Raw genomic sequence first — 22,944 nt, forward strand, 5'->3', positions numbered from 1 at the left:
TTCTAGAACTTTGACTGAGCCTCTCTGAGCATGCCAGCATGTATTATACCATGCAACCATGCGAGCTCCCTTCAGTTTTTTTTTTTCACACAGCCCGGTGGTTTTTGGTTGTGAGTCATTTTCTCTCAAATTTTCCTAACGTTTTCTCTAACGTTTTTCACTGAAAGCACCAGTGGAATCGCTCCTCGTTGATGCAGGGTCCCTTGGTTCCCCTGAGTATCATCCCTAGGTAGGTTTTTTGGCATTTTTGACAAGTTTACTTTTGTGTTTGATTCCCCTGGGGTGGCAGTGCATAGATTTTGATCTTGTGTCCATTTTATTTCATGGTGCCATCTCAGGGTTTCAACAGTGCCTTGATAGATGTCCTCTGCTTGGGGCATTGCATGATGTTGAGGGTTGCTGCAAATGCACGCAGATGATCCCTAAAGGACACCGGGCCCATCTGTGAAAGATAGAACAGTTCATCAGACATCTAAAGACTGATGCATCAGAGGCATCGACATTGAGGGACCTCAGAGCCGCACAAATTGCTACTGAGCTGTCGACATCAATGGCTTCTGGGGACTTCAGTGACAGACCATCACCTAGCTCCTCCTCTTTGCCTTCTGCACTGGGGAAGACCGAAGAAACATTGGCATCTGTCCCTGTTGATGCACAGTGCTAGGTATGAGGATGCTTCAGCTTTTGCTGAAAAACCCCTGAAGCCGACCCCATGCTCAGGAGTGCTCATCTTCCTCGATTGCCAGGGGTTCACCATGGCCTCTACTGGTCCTGATGTTTGCCACTGATCCTCCTCTCTGTTCCAAAGAGGATCTGGCCACTCTTCCTGGCTCCCAGTCAGGGTTTACATCAGTGATTTTCGAGGAAGAGTTAGAGAAATAAGTGCAACTTGCCATGGAGAAGGCACTGCAAGACCTCTGTGTCGGAGCATCAATGGTACTGGGATCAACACTAACAATCCTTCGGCCATTGCTTGGCTCCCTGCAGGTGCTCATTGGTGTTCTACCCTCACCACCATTGATGCCTGTGCCCGCTGGGGCATCTGAGCCGCATCCTATCTAGCTGCTGGTTGTCCCTGGTTCCTCAGAGGAGGAAGTTCCCCCAAGGATGGGGGATGCTTGGGGGTCCAGGTCCAGGTGGCCAGTTACTCTGATTACCATACTTCTGGACGAGGACAGAGGTTACAGAATCCGTCCACTGACTTCTGAGGAGGAACCCCTCTAACCCTGGCGAGGAGGCTCCTTTAATGGTTTGGAAGGCGAGGCATCAGATGGCCTTTCCTCTGACCCCTGCCCCCCCCCCCTTGCTGGTAGAAGAAAGTCTCCTCTGTGGGTTTTGTCGGGTTGCTGGCTGAGACCATTCCATTTAATTGCAGTTGGAGGATGCCAAGCACAAGATGCTGGACATCCTTCAGTACGTGGAGCCTCCTAAGGAGAATTTGGCAGTCCTAGTGCACAAGATCCTTTATGGAGTTACTGCTGAGGATGTGGGAGAATCCCCTCTCGGTGGATCCCATCAATAAGGTGGTTGTGGTGTACTTTGTCCAGAAAGCACCTGGATTCGACTAGCTGCCACACCAATTGGTAGTAATCAAATCCGCTCTCAAAAAGGTCAAGTGCACTTGGACCCACTCCCTGGTGACCCCTGGGAGGGATCGGAGGATCATGGATACTTTTGGGAGGAAAATGTTTTCAGGGAGCTATGCTCATTGTCCATATAGCGACCTACCAGCTTTTAATGTACCAATATATGCAGGACATCCTGATGCAGGTACAGTGGGTGGCTGAGCGGCTTCCTCAACAGCACGTCACTCTCCAGTCACTGGGGAATAAGGGTCTGGAGTGTGGAAAATAGGGGGTCCGTTCAAACCACAATGTTTTCGAGGCAGCATCAAGAGTCCCTGCCTCTTGGATCAGTGGCTGCAAAAATGCCTGGCTGCAGGCCTCTGGTTCTCCATCCAGAAGTGCAGGAATGACTTGCTGATGTGCCGAGCACAGGAGAGAATCTCTTTGGAGCTCATGTGAAGGATGCTGTGACACAGATCCGTGTGTGACACTCCAGCAGTTCTCTGCAAGCTTCAAGACCCAGCCTCATATAGGAGGCTCAGAGATCAGGGCTGAGGAAGTCTGTCTTCGGCCCGAGGAGATGCTATTCTCTGCTGTCTCACTCCCAATCGCAACAGGCCCCTCATAGCTGCCCTAGGCAACAGAAGGTCCATAAGCCACAGAAGATGTCTGTCAACTCTAGGAACAGGATTCTGACTGGACCGAAGAGAGTGTAGCCAAGGTCCCAGTACTTGTGTCGGAAGACCCTCCAGTCAGGGATAGTCTACGGTTCTATGCAAACCAATGTCCCAGTTTAACTTAGACAGGTGGGTCCTTGGCATTGTGTGAAGTGGGTACAGATTAAACCTATTGGATCTCCCACCAAATCACCCTTTGAGTCCATCTTGGGGACTTGTAGCTTGTCAGGAGGTACTACTCGCAGAGCTCTTCTCCCTCTTAATGGCCAGGTCGGTAGAGTCCATTCCACTAGGGCAAAGAGGATAGGGATTCTACTCCAGATTCTTCCTGATTCCAAAGAAAACTGGAGGACTCTGTTCCATCCTAAAAGTAAGGGCGATCAAATTTCTAAAAAAAAAAAATACTTAAAGGATTTCACCTTGATCCCTTTCTTCAAAAAAGGGACTGGCAATGCTCTTTCAATATAAAAGGTGCCTACACTCACATTGAGATCTTCCCTTGTCACCTGAAGAATTATCTCAGATTTGTGGTGGGAAGTCAGCACTTCCAGTTCCAGGTTCTGTTTAGGCTGGGGGCCACCCTGTGGGTTTTCACAAAATGCTTAGCCATGCTGGTTGCTGCGCATCTTCGTAGCTTGGGAGTAGACGTGTTTCCTTATCTTAATGATTGATCAAGAGCACCTCTCGGGTAGGGACTGAGGATTCTGTGTGCTTAACCATTCAGGTGCTAGAGTCACTAGAGTTCACCATCAACTACCCCAAGTCCCATCTCAGCCCGTCACCTCAATTGGAATTCATTGGAGCTCTGCTATACACGGTTCAGACCAAGGCCTTACTGCCATGGCAAAAGGCTGTCACCTTGATGACCATCGTGGCAGAGATCCATGCGAGCCAGCAGTGTGGCACATGTTGAGGCTTTTGGGCCACATGTCTGCAACTGTGCATGTTACTCCCATGCCTGCTCATGAGAAGAGCCCAATGGACCAAAAGGTCCCAGTGATTTCAGGCCACTCAGGATCTTCTTGAATGCATCTTGGTCACCTGAGAGTCCTTGTCATTGGTAGAGAGAAACTTCCAATGTGGTGCAGTGGGTTTTCTTCCAAATTCCTCTGGTACAAATTGTTCTGACCACAGATATTTCCACCCTGGGATGGGGAGCGCATGTGGATGGGTTCAGCACTCAGGGCACTTGGTCTGCCTAGGAACATCAGTTTCAATTCAATTTCCTGGCGCTCCAGGCGATCACACGCACTATGGGCTTTCAGATATCAACTGACCAACAAAATTGTGTTGATCCAGATAGACAACCAGGTGGCAATGTACTTCATCAACATGTCATGAGGTGGTCTAGATGTTGTGAGCCCTCTCCCACTGGATGGGTGTTCAAGGCATGTATCTGGCTGGTCTGGAGACTGGGGTAGGGGATAGACTGAGTCGATCCTTTAGTCCCCATGAATGGTCATTTGATCAAGAGGTAGCAAATTGGATCTTCCTCCTCTGGGGACCCTGGAGGTGGACCTGTTCGTTGCCCCTTCGAATAGGAAGTTCCCCCTGTTCTGTTCCACATTCAGGGCACACAGCAAGCTACCCTCAGACACTTTTGCCCTCCATTGGGGCTGGGGTCTTCTGTATGCATATCCTCTAGTTCCACTGGTAGCAGATGGTTTGAAGCTCAGGGAAGACAAAGGGACTATGTGCCTCATTGGTAGAGACAGATTTGGTTTCCACTCCTCTGACGTATCCATCCTGATATAGATATGCAAAAAAAGGCCTGTTGCCAATGAAAATATTTTTTGCCCATTGGCACTGGAGGTTGTTCACCCCCACCCCCTCGCTGGTTTTTTTGTTTTTTTTTTGGGAGACCATCTGTAATTAGGGATTTACTCGTGTGAGGACTGTTTTGTCCTCTGAGAAAGCAGAGTTTGCTTATCTGTAACAGGTGTTCTCCAAGGACAGCAGGAAGTCAGTCCTCATGAGAGCCACCTGCCTTTCCATGGCGTTGGGACTCCACTTCGTGGGTGGTTGCTATAATTCTGTATTATCAGACTGAAGGGATCCCATGTGGATTTGTGGTATAATGCATTCTGGGCATGTTCAGAGAGACTCAAAGCTCTAGAAACTTTGACATAGGTTTTCCGTGCTGGCCTCCATCAGATGTCACCCATGTGAGGACTGACATACTGCTGTCGTCCTTGGAGAACACCTATTACAGGTAAGCAACTCTGCTTTGCTCTCGTTCACCTTATACTCAAACTTTACTAAACCCTTAAAGACTCCTTTATAATCTGCAAAGTTTGATGGGGATTTGTTACATAGAAGCGAACACCATCAGCAAATAAAGCAATCCTGTTATCACTACCGTCAGCAACCTTAATATCTGAAAAGATAGTGTGTTGTCGAAGCAAAACTGCTAGTGGGTTCCATTATCTGTGCAATCAGCAATACAGGGCAACCGCTATGCCCAGCTCCGCCAGGACATGCGGAATCAGAGAATCCAGCTCCTCCTTCTGAAACAAGCGCACGACCTTTGGATCGTCCTTGACCAAAGGCAAAGCCTTCTCTGGCTCCTCGTCCTGATCTGTCCCACTAATGAGAGGGGGAACAGAGGATGAGTTGTTTCCTAATGGCCCTATGAGATCTGATTCTCCCAAAGGAGGGTCACTCATGTTGCTCCTTTGGGAGAATCAGTCCCCTGTGGCTCCGGCCATTTGGGGATCTTCTTTGGCAGTGCCTCGACCAGAATGTGACTGGAAGTGCTGCCTGGCTGGGACAGGCTGGCCAAATAAACTTTGTGTATTAAAAGCACAAAGTCAGCTATGAAATAGTCTGGGCCCCTCAAAACCCCCTCCAGGGGATTGGGGTCGTCTTCTGAAAGCTCATGCAGGGAGTCCTGAGGATCCTCAGGACTCAAGTCGGCCGGAAACTGTTCTGGTGGGAGATCCCCTCCCCCTGCAGCCTTTTGCTTAGTGGCAGTGAATGCTCTCAAAATGGCTGCAGTTCCCACGCTTAATGGGAATGGATCAGACCCCCTCTCCAGACCAGTGGGCCATTTGCCCACCCCATGGAGCTTCCCGCTGCTGCTCCCGAAGAACCCTCCCCTCCGGGGAGGCAATGTGAACAAAGGCCTGTGCGGGAGAGCTGCAGAGCTGGCTCCCCGCGGCCAGAGCATCTAATGTCACACGGCATGGCCAGCACAAAAGGGCGTGCATAAAAGGCGCCGAAGAAAGGTGAAGAAGCGGGACCCAGGAGCCTGAATCGCAGTCGTGACTACTCGCCCTGACCCTGACCACGTTCCAGTGACAAGACAGCTGCTGTGCGGCTAAGCCCGGTAGAGCTGATGCTTCCTTTCTTAAATTAACTTTACTGGCAAGGGCAAGGTTTCTCCGAATCCAGGCTGGAGGGGGAGGGGCTGGACCACTGGTTTTCACCCCCAGCGCCCCACAAGAAAGGTGAGCAACTCTGGGTTTCCAACCCTTGCTCCTGCTATACCTGCTACCAGGGGGGATGGTCCCACCAGGAACTGCCAACCCCCTGGGAGGAACCACAATTTCTTCTTGTCCTTGCACTATAGTTTGGTCAGTTGAACAAAGGAGGTCAGTTTTGTACCCTTGAGTAGGGTGGTGTGCATTTGTGTCTTAAAATTTAAAAAAATCCTCTAGTGCCAAGTTTTTGATCTCCCTATCACCTGGGTGATAGTGGAGTACTGAGTGCAGGCTGTGTTGGATTGGTGATTAGTGGGGGGTTAGTTGGGTCCCAATTAATGGTTTAGGGTAATAGGGCATGATGGAAACTCAATGAATTGAAAAGATAAGGCTAGCAAAACTATTAAAGCTGAGCCCCTTTAAAATAAATAAATAAATAAAAGCTTGAAAATGAACAGTCCTATATCTATTCTGTTTCTTTGCTACCCTCTGAGAATTATTTTCGAATGGCTCATTGCTTTGTTACAGTCAAGCAATCATTCTCTTAACTCCTACAGTGAGTCACCATGCAGCTCCCATGGCCAAGGAGAAAGTAATTCAACATTTTCTCACAGGACAAGCAGGATGGTAGTCCTCACATATGGCTGACATCAGGATGGAGCCCAATCACGGAACACTTTTGTCAAAGTTTCTACATCTTTGACTGGCACCTACTGGGCATGCCCAGCATAGCACCAACCCTGCAGCCAGCAGGGGTCCCCCTTCAGTCTTCTTTTTTCCGCGCAGCAGTAGCCATGCCGGTTAAGGAGCTCTTCAGAGATTCCTGACAGGAATTTTTCCTCATGGAACTTCTTCAAAAATTTCAAAAAAATTTACCCCACAAGGGTCCCCTTATAGATATCTTTCCTCCGTGGTCGAACGGTAAGTTGTTTTTTTTTTTTTTCCTTTTCCTGCTTGCAGTCTATTTCCATCGAGTTTTTCTGTTGCAGCCTACTGGCCATCGACCCCCACCGTGGCTAAATTTTGTCGAGGCTATGGCGACTGGTTTCCGTCGTTGCCCTGACTGCACTCGAACGATGTCCATCACTGACCCTCACACGGTCTGTGTGATGTGTTTGGGGTCCGACCATGATGTCCTTCTTGCACCAAATGTGCCCAAATGACACCAAAGGGTCGCAAGGCTAGGCTGGAGAAGATGGGACTTCTCTTTTGGCCAAAAATCCCGACGCCATCGATAGCTTCGACGTCGTCTGAACCAGTACCATATATTTCGCGCCAGCACCGGGAAACCGCTGCTGCCCGACCGGCTTCGACAACTCCACGGGTGTCGACCCCCCCCCCCCCCCCCCTGTTCCTCCTCAGGAGAAAGACTGAGGGGAACATCGAGAAAAACATCGACACCGCCACCGTAAAGCTCAGGCCACCGATACAGGCAAGCCTTCGGCATTGATGTCATCTGAGCCACCGACAAAGAATCCCGAACAGAAAAGGCCCCATCCTCTTCTGACTCTGGGTCAACGAGGCATTCCACACCTAGACAGGTGCCGGGATCCGCAATTCCATCTTCAACGGTGGACCCTCCAGTTACGCCAGTGTTGCCTCCTACTCCGGAACTGGGTATCCATGCCCCAGGTTTCCGTGAGGAATTGGATCAGATGATCCAAGAGGTCATCGGAAAAGCACTCCAGGGGTTTAAACCTCCATCGATGCCAGTTCCCAAGCCGGCCACCGATCCGATACCCATGGCGCTTGCACCACTATTAGTAAGAATGGACAAGTTAATCAGTGCTCTTCCTCTGCATCTGAGAGAACCGATGACCCCGATTCCTTCCTCACCGATACCCTTGTCATCAGAAGAAGAAGAATCGCCGATCTCCATTCCACCCTCCGGAATGCTACCACAGACACATCCATCTCTACGTCTCACGTGCTATACCCTGATCTCCCTACGGTTTCTCATAAACTATCCAAAATCCAGGCTAGTTCTCTCTCAAACCCTATCGTTCATAGGGGCCGACTTAGACACTCTAAAGGCGAAAGCCTTCCTACCTCAGGATCGAGCTTTCACTCGCCTCTGGCCCATCGACTGCGGTCTCGACAACACTCAACTGCACGTCACTTTCTGATCTTACTGGGTCATATGGCCTCCTTGGTGCATGTCTCTCCCATGGCCTGCCTGGCCATGAGAGTAATGCAGTGGACTCTGAATCCACTGTGATTTTAGTCTTCTCAGCCAATGTCCACCATTGTCCACATCACCAACCAGCTCCACTTATCGCTGGCTTGGTGGATAAACCAATCCAATCTGCTTCAAGGCCTTCCATTTCAGGCTCTAGAACCTTAAATAATCTTGACAACAGATGCCTCCAACCTCGGCTCGGGTGCACATGTTGCAAATATGCAATCTCAGGGCATTTGGTCTCCAGAGGAAGCAAAACACCAAATACATTTCCTGGAGCTTCGTGCAATCAGATATGCTCTCAGAACTTTTCAGGATCACCTTTGCAACCAGATCATCCTGATTCAAACAGACAACCAGGTGGCCATGTGGTACATTTAACAAGCAAGGGGGAACGGGCTCCTACTTCCTGTGTCAGGAAGCTGCACGGATATGGGCGGAAGCCCTTTCCCACTCGATGTACCTCAGGGCCACCTACTTGCCGGGAGTGGACAATGTGTTGGCAGACAAGCTGAGTCGCACTTTTCAACCGCACGAGTGGTCCCTCAACCCCACTATAGCGGACTGAAATATTCCAACGTTAGGGTTACCCTCATATAGACCTCTTTGCGTCAATTCACGACCGCAAAGTAGGGAACTTCTGCTCTCTCACTCGCAGCCAACACTTTCAGCCAAGAGACTTTCTCCCTCTCAAGGGCCAGCGCTCTCCTTTATGCGTACCCTCCACTTACACTCATTTCACAGACTCTTGTGAAGATGCGAAGGGACAAGGGACTGATGATTCTCATAGCCCCTCATTGGCCACGCCAGGTCTGGTTTCCAATTCTCCACGACCTATCAGTACACCGGCACATTCCTCTGGGGAAGGACCCGCTTCTGATCACTCAGAACAACGGCTGCCTTCGTCACCCCAACCTCCAGATCCTCTCCCTGACTGCCTGGATGTTGAAAGGTTAATACTTCAACCTCTTAACCTTTCAGAGCCTGTTTCCCGTGTCCTAGTAGCTTCACAAAAGCCTTCCACAAGGCAGTCTTATAGTTTTAAATGGAACAGGTTTGCAGTATGGTGTACTTCCATGTCAATCGATCCCTTTACTTGTTCCACACCGAAGTTTTTGGACTACCTCTGGCACCTGTCAGAGTCAGGTCTCCAAACCTCTTCCATAAAAGGGTACATGTCAGTGCGGTAGCTACCTTCCTTAAAGGTGTAGGGGGTGTACCCATTTCAGTACAACCCCTGGTAACACGCTTTTTGAAGGGCTTGTTCCACCTTAAACCTCCATTGCGTTCTCCAGCCCCTTCCTGGGACTTCAACTTGGTTTTGGGGCGGCTCATGAAACAGCCGTTTGAGCCTCTCCAATTCTATGATCTCCGCCATCTCACCTGGAAGGAGATTTTTCTTTTGGCGATCACTTCTGCTCGCATAGTTAGTGAGTTACAGGCCTTAGTCACCTACCCGCCTTACACTAAACTTCTGCATGATAGGGTAGTACTCCGCACTCACCCTAAGTTTTTGCCTAAGGTAGTATCGGAAGAAGTATCGGAGTTTCATATCAATCATTCCATTATACTACCCACCTTCTTTCCCAGGCCCCACTCAAACCTAGGAGAATGGGCTCTGCATACCCTTGACTGTAAACGTGCTCTATCATTTTATCTAGACCGTACAGCTGCCCACAGGAAATGCACTCAATTGTTTATTTCCTTCAATCCCATCAAATTGGGCAAACCTGTGGGTAAGCAGACTCTCTCCTTCTGGTTAGCAGACTGTATTTCCTTTTGTTACTAACAGGCAGGCATTCTGTTTCAAGACCGTGTTAAAGCACACTCTCTCAGGGCCATGGCAACATCAGTAGCGCACCTACGCTCGGTGCCGCTTGCTGACATCTGTAAGGCTGCCACCTGGAGTTTTCACACCTTCGCAGCCCATTATTGTTTAGACAAGGCTGACAGACAAGATTCCATCTTCGGCCAATCTGTGCTACGCCACTTATTTGCGAACTGAGATACCAATATCCTTCCGCCAACCCGGTAGGGTTCAGGATGCTCTTTACCAAATTCCACCCCAGTTCTTGTGCCTGTTGCACGTCTTTGGGTACATTTGGTGCATTGCTCGGGCATCCTCAGCTCGGTACTCACCATATGTGAGGACTACCATCCTGCTTGAACTGTGAGAAAGCAGAGTTGCTTACCTGTAGCAGGTGTTCTCACAGGACAGCAGGATGTTAGTCCTCATGAAACCCGCCTGCCACCCCGGCGGAGTTGGGTTCGTTTACGATTTCTTATTTTCTTTTTCGCATGTATTTTTTTTACTATAAGACGAGACTGAAGGGGGACCCCTGCTGGCTGCAGGGTTGGTGCTATACTGGGCATGCCCAGTAGGTGCCAGTCAAAGTTCTAGAAACTTTGACAAAAGTGTTCTGTGATTGGGCTTCATCCTGATGATGTCACCCATATGTGAGGACTAACATCCTGCTGTCCTGTGAGAACACCTGTTACAGGTAAGCAGCTCTGCTTTACACCATCACCAGTTTGGAAGTACACATGGCTTTGGGGACTGAAGCAAGGCTCTACGTTTTGAGCATGTGGTTAATGTAGAAAGTTTATTCTTGTGAGACTGGAAAATTGGGCATCCAAATGGCAGGTGAAATGTATTGTGGATAAGTGCAAGGTGATGCATATAGGGAAAAATAACCCATGCTATAATTACACAATGTTGGGTTCCAGATGGACTGAATCAAATCACGGTGAACCTAGAAGATGTGGTAGGCCTGATTGACAAACTGAAGAGTAGTAAATCACCTGGACCAGATGGTATACACCCCAGAGTTCTGAAGGAACTAAAAAATGAAATTTCAGACCTATTAGTAAAAATTTGTAACCTATCATTAAAATCATCCATTGTACCTGAAGCCTGGAGGATAGCAAATGTAACCCCAATATTTAAAAAGGACTCCAGGGGAGATCCGGGAAACTACAGACCGGTTAGCGTGACTTCAGTGCCAGGAAAAATAGTGGAAAGTGTTCTAAACATCAAAATCAAAGAACATATAGAAAGAAATGGTTTAATGAACAAAGTCAGCATGGCTTTACCCAGGGCAAGTCTTGCCTCACAAATCTGCTTCACTTTTTTGAAGGAGTTGTTAAACATGTGGATAAAGGTGAACCGGTAGATGTAGTAGTATACTTGGATTTTCAGAAGGCGTTTGACAAAGTTCCTCATGAGAGGCTTCTAGGAAAAGTAAAAAGTCATGGGATAGGTGGCGATGTCCTTTCGTGGATTGCAAACTGGCTAAAAGACAGGAAACAGAGAGTAGGATTAAATGGACAATTTTCTCAGTGGAAGGGAGTGGACAGTGGAGTGCCTCAGGGATCTGTATTGGGACCCTTACTTTTCAATATATTTATAAATGATCTGGAAAGAAATACGATGAGTGAGATGATCAAATTTGCAGATGACACAAAATTGTTCAGAGTAGTTAAATCACAAGCAGATTGTGATAAATTGCGGGAAGACCTTGTGAGACTGGAAAATTGGGCATCCAAATGGCAGATGAAATTTAATGTGGATAAGTGCAAGGTGATGCATATAGGGAAAAATAACCCATGCTATAATTACACAATGTTGGGTTCCATATTAGGTGCTACAACCCAAGAAAGAGATCTAGGTGTCATAGTGGATAACACATTGAAATCGTCGGTGCAGTGTGCTGCGGCAGTCAAAAAAGCAAACAGAATGTTGGGAATTATTAGAAAGGGAATGGTGAATAAAACGGAAAATGTCATAATGCCTCTGTATCGCTCCATGGTGAGACCGCACCTTGAATATTGTGTACAATTCTGGTCGCCGCATCTCAAAAAAGATATAATTGCGATAGGAGAAGGTACAGAGAAGGGCTACCAAAATGATAAGGGGAATGGAACAACTCCCCTATGAGGAAAGACTAAAGAGGTTAGGACTTTTCAGCTTGGAGAAGAGACGGCTGAGGGGGGGATATGATAGAGATGTTTAAAATCATGAGAGGTCTAGAACAGGTAGATGTGAATCGGTTATTTACTCTTTCGGATAGTAGAAAGACTAGGGGGCACTCCATGAAGTTAGCATGGGCCACATTTAAAACTAATCTGAGAGAGTTCTTTTTTACTCAACGCACAATTAAACTCTGGAATTTGTTGCCAGAGGATGTGGTTAGTGCAGTTAGTATAGCTGTGTTTAAAAAAGGATTGGATAAGTTCTTGAAGGAGAAGTCCATTACCTGCTATTACGTTCACTTAGAGAATAGCCACTGCCATTAGCAATGGTAACATGGAATAGACTTAGTTTTTGGGTACTTGCCAGGTTCTTATGGCCTGGATTGGCCACTGTTGGAAACAGGATGCTGGGCTTGATGGACCCTTGGTCTGACCCAGTATGGCATTTTCTTATGTTCTTATGTAATTTTTTATTTCTAACAGGTTGAGAGCGGGATTGTGTGATCGATGTGCAGTGACAGAAAAGCACATGAGGAAGAAACAGCAAGAGTTTGAAAATATTCGGCAACAGAATCTGAAGCTTATAACTGAGCTCAGTGAGTCTTATTTATAATATATCCACAAGGCAGGTTTTCTTAAAATTAATTAATTAAAATAAAATTTAAAAAATCCTAATTATTTTATGGCAATGTGCTGCAATCCTGAGTCTAGTAATTTTACAGAATGTATATCTTTTTTTTCTAAGGCGAGCCATAACATGGCAATATTTTGTAGCTAAATGTTTTAAGAAAAGTTTCAAAGCTGGAAATTCTGAATTCAGATACACCACTTTGAACAGGCTGATGCAGTATCGGCGCGCATTAGAGTACTCGTAATTGAGCGCCCGCTGCCAATCCACCTCTTCTGGGTGCTTGATTTAATATTTAAATCGGGTGCCACGGTAAAATGAAGGCGCTAGAAGAAATTGTGCGCCCCTTGCACCTCCTTGGCAGCAGCGCCCAGGAGAGGTAGGTTAGGAAAATGGACGCTCAATTTGATGAGCGTCCATTTTCCTAACAGGTGCACAACCACAGGTTAGGAAAATGGATGCTTGTTAATTGAGCATCTTTTTCCTAACTTGGCCATGGCACACTTAAAAATAAATAAATAAATAAATAATAATAATAAAGAATTCTCCTTATTCTCCTATTTCGTTTCCTCCGATTTAATATCACAACAATATTAAGTCAGAGGAACCGAAAAACAACAGAAAAGCATTGGGCACTCGTTAATTTTTGCGGGATAAAATATGTGCGTCGGGTTGCATGGGGGAGAAATAGGTAATAGCCTCAACATGAATGTACATATGATGAGCGCATTTACCTACATGCTTGATTGGACATGTTATCCCCTTTTTGCATCGGGGTTTATGAACGTACAACCCAAATACATGTCCAGTCGTGTGTTGAGCAGTGCGCTGTGGCCAGCGCATGGTATTGCATCGGCCTGTGTGAGAGTTCACAGCTTTTACCACTATCTCTACTTCCTCCTTCCATTGTTGTACAAAAGAACGTTTATGCCATGCATGCAGCTGTTGATGGGAGAAAGTGCTCTTTGCTCCCACTGTCTATTGGCTGTCAGTTGTGAGACTACAGCGGAAGCTAGTATGAGACAGAAGGAAGAGAGAAACAGCAGCAGTATAGGAAAATAAAAGGAGAAAGACAGAGCACTCACTGTAGGTCGGATATATAGCTTCATGTTAAAACAGGCTGATCCAGTCCTGATTTTACTTCATTGCAAGCCTGGAGATGCAGTTTTTATATCACTAAGAAAAATAGAACTATATATTTGTGCATGCAGTGAGGTGAAACCAGTAAGAATCAATCTATCCCTTTTCACATGGAACTATATGAACAAAGAAGCTGTGAAGAAGCAGCTGACATGATTGAAAAGAGGATGAGTTGTGGCTGTGCACCAGCTGTAGAAGGTAAATCCAGGATCCAGTGCATGACTATCCCTCCCTCCTCCTATCTTATGACCAATGTATAGTGGAAACAATAACACCCAAACCATCTTCTATAAATCAAGATAAAAATAGTTAAACTTGTAAAATCATGACATAAGAACAGAATTTAAGATGGGTTGGGGTAGGTCTCCTTAAAAAGCCAAGTTTTTAGAGCCCTCTTAAATTGTTTAAAATTCATCTCCATTTGAATACGGGAAGTATGTTCCATATTTTGGGACCTGCCAGGGACAGAGCCCTGTCCCTCACTTCATTCAGCCGTGCTGATTGTACTACTGGAATAGTAAGTAAATCTTTATTGGCAGAATGTAAATTTCTCTGGGGGACATGTAATTTGATGGCAGCATTTAGCCAGTCCACCTGGTCACCATAAATTAATTTGTGCAAAATGCAAATTGATTTAAATTTAACTCTAGATGCAATAGGCAGCCAGTGTAAGGTGATCAAAGTAGGGGTGATATGATCGGATTTCTTTTCTCCGGTCAGAATGTGAGCTGCTACATTCTGTAAAAGTTGTAAAGGTCGTGTAGTGGACGCAGGTAATCCTAAAAACAAAGAATTACAGTAGTCTAAACTACCAAACAGTAGGGACTGCAACACATTATGGAAATTACCCTGATTAAGTAAAGGCTTCAGGCGTCATAATACTAGGAGTTTCACGTATCCTTCCTTTACTTTCGTGGCAATATGTTTCTTTAAGCTAAATTCAGGGTCTAAAATAATACCAAGGTCTCTAATACTCGCGGCTAATTGAAGAATGGTATTGTCCTGCAACACTAACTCGTTTTTACTTCTTGGAGAAATTTTCCTTTCAAGGAAAATAATCTGTCTTCTCGACATTCAGAACTAATCTCAACTGGGTCAGTACCTGTTTTATGTCGTTCAAATATAAGGATACAAATTTCCTAGTTTTTTCTGCTGACTCATCGATTGGGAACAAAAACTGTCATCTGTGTATAAAAAAGTCAGACCCAGACCTGACAGCAGATGGCATACCGGTAACATATATATATTGAATAATGAGGTGGAGAGAGGACCCCTGCAGAACCCCAGTATTTAACTCACGAGTGGCGGAACAAGTACTATTAATTTGAACTTGAAAGAAACGATTTGTTAAAGATTCAAAACATTTAAACACAGTCTCAGTGATACCGTTTCTATTACTCAAGTAGGATTTGATGATTTACAGTGTCAAAAGCCGCCGATAAGTCCAGGAGAACTAGGAGATATGACTTCCCATGGTCTATCCCTTGTAAAACTGTATCCGAAAGTGATAAAAGTAGTGTCTCTACTAAAATGACATCTAAAACCAAATTGTGAGGGGTATAAAATATCATTAATATCCAAAAATAAAGATAATTGTTTAAAAACTGATTTTTCAATTAGCTTTGCTAAAAACGAGAGATTTGACACCGGTCAATAATTGTTCAATGTCATGGGATCTAAATGTTTTTTCTTAAGGATGGGTCTTCCTACTGCACCTTTAAGGATGTCAGGTAAGGTTCCTTCTACTAGGGACTTATTTATGACTGGGACAATAGCTTCAGAGATCAGTTTCAGATCTGTTGTTCTAATAGCATCTAATGGATGATTAGCTGGATTTAATGATCTCAATAGTTGTTCAACTTCTGTACTAGAGATCTCATCAAAATTAGCCCATTTTTTATGGTCTCTTGCTTTCAAAGTGATGTTCTGTTGAATAGACTTATCAAAACTCATTAGAATTTTCTCAATTTTTTCTTTGAAAAAACTAGCAGTTTCGTCACATCGCGATTCTTCTAAATATGGGGTGGGCTGGGTTACGACAGAAGTTAGTTTCTCTACTATATTGAAAAGTGCCTTATTATTGTTAGAAAATTTATGAATTTTCTTACTAGATTTCTTTTTTTCACTGAGTCAATGGTCTTTTTATAATGTGCTAAGAATACCCGATAATTAGTGCTTCAATAGATCTATTCCTTCTCCAAATTTTTTCTTTCTTTCTTAGCATTTTCTTATTTGATCTGAGTTCATCAGTATACCAAGGATTTGATTTCTTGTCTGATGTAATAGTCTGTATGTATTTATTCTCCATTACTTTCCTAATAATCCCTAGCATTCTGTCTGCTTTCTTGGCTGCTGCTGCACACTGGGCAGAAGGTTTCAATGAATTATCAACAATAATACCTAGATCCTTTAACCTTGCATTTTGTAGCTATCATTTGCATTACTCTTCCCTAAGTGCATCACTTTGCACTTGTCCACATTAAATTTCATTTTCCATTTGCATGTCCAGTCTGTATCGCTCCATGGTGAAGACCGCACCTTGAATACGGTGTACAATTCTGGTCGCCGTATCTCAAAAATGATATAATTGCGATGGAGAAGGTACAGAGAAGGGCAACCAAATTGATAAGGGGAATGGAACAGCTCCCCTATGAGGAAAGACTAAAGAGGTTAGGACTTTTCAGCTTGAAGAAGAGACGGCTGAGGGGGAGTATGATAGAGGTGTTTAAAATCACGAGAGGTCTATAACGGGTAGATGTGAATCAGTTATTTACTTTTTCAGATAATAGACTAGGGGGGCACTCCATGAAGTTAGTATGTAGCACATTTAAAACTAATCGGAGAAAGTTCTTTTTCACTCATCACACAATTAAACTCTGGAATTTGTTGCCAGAGGATGTGGTTAGTGCAGTTAGTATAGCTGTGTTTAAAAAAGGATTGGATAAGTTCTTGGAGGAGAAGTCCATTACCTGCTATTAATTAAGTTGACTTAGAAAATAGCCACTGCTATTACTAGCAACAGTAACATGGAATAGACTTGGTTTTTGGGTACTTGCCAGGTTCTTATGGCCTGGATTGTCCACTGTTGGAAACAGGATGCTGGGCTTGATGGACCCTTGGTGTGACCCAGTATGGCATGTTCTTATGTTCTTCCAGTTTTGCAAGGTCCTCTTGCAAATTTTTATAATCCTCTTGTGATTAGCAACTTTGAAAAACTTTGTGTCATCAGCAAAACTGATCATCTCACTCATTGTTCCCATTTCCAGATTGTTTATACATTTGTTAGAGTAGTGGCCCCAGGACGGATCCCTGGGGCACTTCACTATTCACCATTCTCTACTGGGAAAATGTACCATTTAGACGTACTCAGTTTTCTATCTTTTAAACCAGTTGGCAATCCACAATAGGACAAGGTCCCCTATCCTAATAGTTTTTAATTTCCTAAAAAGTTGCTCATGAGGGACTTTGACAAGTGCTTTCTGGAAATACAGATACACAAAATCAACTGGCTCACCTTTAACCACGTTTGTTTATGTAGCAGATTGGTGAGATAAGAATTCCCTTGGCTAAATCCATGTTGGCTTTGTCCATTAAACTATACGTATCTATATGTTCAGAAATTTTGTTTGATAGTTTAAACCATTTTGCCTGGCACAGATGTCACTCACTGTTCTGTAGTTTCCTGGATCGTCCCTTCATCTCTTTTAAAAATTGGCATTACATTGGCAACCCTCCAGTCTTCAGGTACCGTAGACAATTTTAATGATAGCTTACAAATTACTGATAGACTGTCTGCGATTTCATTTTTCAGTTCTTTCAGCACTCTGGTATGTATTCCATCTGATCTAGGTGATTTGCTACTCTTTTTAGTTTTGTTAGTTAGCCCTATTACATCTTCCAGGTACACTGAGATTTGCTTCAGTTCTGCTGAATCATTTATTTATTTATTTAAAGACTTTTATATACCGAAGATCATGTACTGGTACATATCGCTTCGGTTTACATATAACCAGATTGGGAATTACCATAGATATGGTGTACATAGAACAATGATTTATAATCAGAAATCAATAAACAGTAAACATGATGCATAGAAAAACAGTAAACAGAATGCATATAACAATAAATAATAATAAAATAAAGAATAAATAAGAAGTAAACAGTAGGTGTAACTGTGTGGAAATAAAAACTATTTAAACTGGTGGAATTGGATATACCTCGAACGTGGGGGATGTTAGGAGTAATATGTGATTATAAGTATTAGATGAGAATAGTACAGTTTCAATGTGGGCCTTTCAGGAAAGCAAAAGGTTTTAAATGAAGGCTTCCGTAAAGAGCCATGTTTTCAATTTTTTCTTGAATGTCCGCAGGCAGGGTTCTAAGCGGAGGTCTGATGGTAGATTGTTCCAGTGCGTGGGACCGGCTATAGAGAAGGCATGTTTCTTCATTGAAGACTTGGCTGGTGGTACATAGAGGGTGCCAAGATACATTTGTCTAATGGGTCTGGAGGCTGTATGAACTTGTAGAGGGCGATTTAATTTGAGTGCTGTTAGTGAGTGGATGGTTTTGTGTATAATAGTTAGCACTTTGTAGAGGATCCTGAACTTAATGGGGAGCCAGTGTAGGCTCTTAAGTATAGGGGTGATGTGTTCGGATCTGCTGGTGTTGGTCAGGATCCTGGCTGCGGAGTTTTGTATCATTTGTAGTGGCTTTGTAGTAACTGCAGGAAGGCCAATTAGGATGGAATTGCAGTAATCAATTTTCGAGAAGAGGATAGCTTGGAGAACCGTACGGAAGTCCTGTAGATGGAGGAGAGGTTTCAAGTTTTTTAATACATGAAGTTTGTGAAAACATTCTTTAGTTGTGTTGTTGACAAATTGTTTTAAATTCAGTCTGTTGTCAATGGTTACTCCTAGATCTCTTACATGTGGGGTCCAGGGCATTTGAACTAGTGTAGCGTTTTCATCCTGAGTAATGAGTATCAGCTCGGTTTTTGAGGTGTTGAGCACCAAATTGAGGCTGGAGAGGAGTGTGTTGATGGATAGTAGACAGGTATTCAAAAAATTGAGTGTTTTCGTTATCGATTCTGAGACTGGTATCAGGATCTGGATGTCGTCGGCGTAGATAAAATGTGTGACTTTTAGGTTAGTGAGGAGTTGACAAAGGAGTAGAAGGTAGATGTTAAATAGAGTAGGAGATAAAGAAGATCCTTGAGGGACTCCAAGAGTGGCTTTGACCGGGTGCGACTCTTTGTTGTTTATTCTGACCTTGAACTTTCTGTTGTCGAGGAATGACTTGAACCAGTCCAGGGCTGTTCCTGCTATACCGATGTCAGCTAGACGGTTGATCAGTATGGAGTGCTTCACCGTGTCGAAGGCCGCAGATAAGTCGAGTAGGGCCAGCAAGTATGAGGTCTTTTTTTCGAGGCCTGAGTAGATTATGTCTGTCAGAGAGATGATGAGGGATTCCGTATTGAGGGATTTACGGAAACCAGATTGTGCTGGAGCTAGAATTTTATTTTCTTCTAGGTATTCTGAGGGTTGTTTATTCACAACTTTCTCCATAAGTTTGGCTACAAATGGCAAGTTAGCTATGGGGCGAAAATTTGTTGGGTCCGTTGGGTTCAGATTCGGTTTTTTAAGAAGTGGCTTGAGTGTGGATAGTTTCAGAGTATCCGGTACAATTCCTTGATTTAGTGAGCAGTTGATAATTTTCACTAGAGGTTTGGAGATGATTTCTGGAATGGAGAGCAAGAATTTAGATGGAATATGGTCAATAGGATGAGTGGAGGGTTTCATCTTTTTGAGCATGGATTCGATTTCCAGGGAGGTAGTTGGTTCAAAGGAGTTTAATTGTGCTTTCTGGTCTATGCCGGTGGTGCAGTGAGGAGGTGCTCCTGTATTCGAGGTTGCCAAAGGGGCTATAAGTTTGAGGATTTTGTTTTCAAAGAAACTTGCGAGTTCTGTGCACTGGGCGTGGGCTTGTTCATCTGGGATGCCTGGAGCGTTAGGCTTAGTGAGTTCTGTGACGTAGGAGAACAAAGCTTTGGCGTCGAAGAAGAAATTGTGAATTTTATTAGCATAGTAGTCTCTTTTTGTACGGAGGATATTATTTCTATAGGTGTGCATGAGGATTTTATACTCAGTTTGATTATCAGTGGTGGGTCTTTTTCTCCATAGGTGTTCTTTGCGTCTTAGTTCTAGTTTGATTTTTTTCAGTTCTTGTGTGAACCAGGGTTTTCTGTTCTGAGTGTGAGGGTCTAGCTCTTTAGTTTGTAACGGGCAGATTTTTTCCGCTACCTTGTTTGTGATGTTGAGCCAGGAGTCGATGGCTGAGTCTGCGTCTGAGAGTTCCAAGTTGGTGAATTCTGTTGAAAGATGGGATCTAAGGTCCTCTAAGGTGCAGGATTTCCTGTAGTGAATTGTGGTTTTGGGTAAGGGTAGGAGCTGGGTTTTCTTTGATAGCAAGATCGGTTGTGATCATCTGGTGGTCAGACCAAGGGATATGAACGCAATGAGGCGGTGAGGGTTGAGTGAGACCTGAATTTATGAAAATGAGGTCTAACGTGTGTCCAGCCATGTGCGTGGGGCTGTTAACGATTTGTGTGAATCCCATAGCCTTTAGGGATGATAGCAATGCTTCACAGTTGGGGGAGTGTGGGATTATGTCAACGTGGAGGTTGAAGTCTCCCATTATGGTGGCTGGAATGTCGGCTTTGGTGTGTTTTGCAATAAACTCTACCAATGGAGAGGGGTCTGATTCTAGAAGACCAGGTGGGGCGTAAATTAGGCAGATCTGAAGCTGTTTAGAAGTGAATCATCACTTCTGAATATCGTTTCTGGCATCTGTATCTCTTCTTCAGTGAAGCCCGAAGCAAAAAATTAATTTAGTCTCTCTGCTATGGCTTTGTCCATCCCTAAGTGCCCCTTTTACCTCTTGATCATCTAATGGTCCAACTGACTCCCTTGAAGGTTTTTTATTTCGAATGTACCTGAAAAAGTTTTCATTATGAGTTTTTGTTTCCAAAGCAAGGTTCTTTTCAAATTCTCTTTACCTTCCTTATCAGTGCTTTGCATCTAACTTGCCAGTGCTTGTACTGTTTTCTTCATTTGGATCCCTTTTCCATTTCTTGAAAAATGTGTGTGGGGGGGGGGGGGGGGGGGGGGGTTGTTGTTTTTTTTATAACTATTATAGCCTCTCTCACCTCACCTTTTACCCATGCCTGTAGTTTAGCCTGCCTTTCACCTTTTCTAATGCATGGAATACATCTGGTCTGGGCTTCCAGTATGGTATTTTTAAACAATGTCCATGCCTAATGTAAACTGTTATCCTTTGCAGCTGCTCCTTTGTTTTTTCCTAACATTCTCCTCATTTTATCAGTTACCTTTTTGAAAGTTAAATGCTGTCGCAATAGATTTCTTTTGTGTCCATCTTCCAGTTAGTAATTTAAATTTGATCATGTGATCACTGTTGCCAAGTAGCTTCCTTACTGTTACCTCTTGTACCAAATCTTGTGTTCTACTAAGAACTAGGCCTAAAATAGTTTCCCCTCTTGTTGGTTCAGCTGCTCTATGAAGCAGTCATTTATTTCATCTAGGAACTTTACCTCTCTTGCATGTCCTGATGTGACATTACCCCATTATTGACTGGGTGACTTGAAATCGCCCATTATTACGTGCTTCTGATTTTGTTAGCTTCACTGATTTCTTTTAGCATTTCATTCTGTCCAGGTAGAAAGTAATACTACACCATTGCTATTTTATTCCTTTTTTCACATGAAATTTCTATCCATAAAGAGTCAACATTGCATTTTTTTCTTGCAGAACCTTTATCCTGTTTGATTCAATGCTCTCTCTAATATATAGTGCTACCGCTCCACCAATTTGATCCATCCTATCATTTTGATATAATTTGTACCATGGTATCACAATGTCCCATTGGTTATTCTCCTTCCAGGTCTCTGAGATACCAGCTATATTAACCTTTTCATCCAGTGCGATACTCTCTCCAGTCTTATTTGTAGACTTCTAGCATTTGTATACAGACATTTCAGAATGTTTTTTGTTTGTATTAAAAGCCTGCCTCTATATTAATGGGAGCGATTTGGAATCTTTCTTCTATCTGCTATTTACTTAAAGGCACCTGGTCCACTTTAGCATTTATTACAACCTCTCTACTGAGATGCCCTAAATTCCCTGCTCCTAATATCCTACAAAGATATATCATTCAAACCATGCGCATTTGAGCAACCGTTGGCTTGCCCTCATCTAGTTTAAAAGCTGCTCTATCTCCTTTTTAAAGGTTAGGGCCAACAGCCTGGTTCCACTCTGGTTAAGGTGCACCCCATCCTTTTGGGAAAGGCCCCCCCTTGTCCTAGCTTGATGCACTCTCTATCTAGTTGCTCTCAAGCTAGGTAGATAGTACAATGTACAAATCTCATCTTTGTGTACCTTTCATCACTCCAAATCACATAAAATCTTCATCGATGGTAACTGTTCTGTACGTACGTATCTCTGGGCATGTAAAACTGCCCTCTAGAACCCCCATCTCACAAACCTCACCCTGATTTGCTAGTGGCCCCTCTTACAGTTGTATAAACTATTTATATGAGGACCTTATAAAAAGTTTACTCCTCTCAGCCCAAAATGCGATAAAGGCCTGAATGGGTACTTCTCAGTGTGCGATAAATTTAACTCGCGTTGCGGTAAAATAGCTGTGTGATGTAGTATTTGGAAAGTTACCCTTATCACGCCCCTTTTTTATCGCATGCGCTATTTTTCGCAATTTTATAGCAAAATGATAAATCTAGGGCAAAGTTTGGCTTCTAGAACCTCCCCCCTGCACTTTCTTATGTCATTGGTACCATGTATCAAGACAACTGCTTCTCTCCAGTGCTATCTAAAATTCTATCTTATCCTTGAGGTTCGCCACCTTCGCACTAGGCAGGCAAGTTATCAAGTGATCCTGACGTCCACCAGCCTCCCAGTTATCTACCTTCCTAATAATCGCATCACCAACTACTATGGCCATTTTAACTCTTCCCTTCTGGGCATGTGCCCCTGGATACCTATCCTCAGTGTGAGAGGATACTATATTACCTTGAGGGCAGGTCCTAGATACAAGATTGCTTTCTACCTCTCCAAGATGATGCTTTCCTTCCAGGTGACCTTTCTCCTCCAAGGCAGCACATGGGCTGCAAGATTGGAAGTGTGATTTATCTACGATGTCCCTGAAGGTCTCCTTCCAGTTAATCTGTCTCCCTTTGCTCCTCCAGGACTGCCACTCTAGCCTTCAGAGATTGAACTCATTCTCTGAGGAGTAGGAGCTCTTTGTACCTAGTGCACACATACAGTCTCTTGCC

General features: G+C 44.2%; 1 protein-coding gene across 7 annotated transcripts in view; it reads left to right on the forward strand.

The window, feature by feature from the left end:
- RBBP8 (RB binding protein 8, endonuclease) overlaps positions 1 to 22,944 on the forward strand; it is a 379,857-nt gene that overhangs the window by 105,167 nt on the left and 251,746 nt on the right. For all 7 annotated transcript variants that reach the window (XR_003854777.1, XM_029591118.1, XM_029591123.1 and 4 more), the window contains one exon: positions 12,299 to 12,411. Coding sequence is in view for 6 of the 7 variants with exons in the window: in XM_029591118.1 (XP_029446978.1) it covers positions 12,299 to 12,411 (113 nt within the window). In the remaining variant the exon portion in view is untranslated. The remainder of the gene's footprint in view (positions 1 to 12,298; positions 12,412 to 22,944) is intronic.

The sequence above is a fragment of the Rhinatrema bivittatum genome, chromosome 2 (assembly GCF_901001135.1).
Source record: "Rhinatrema bivittatum chromosome 2, aRhiBiv1.1, whole genome shotgun sequence".
NCBI classification, from domain to species: Eukaryota; Metazoa; Chordata; class Amphibia; order Gymnophiona; family Rhinatrematidae; genus Rhinatrema; species Rhinatrema bivittatum.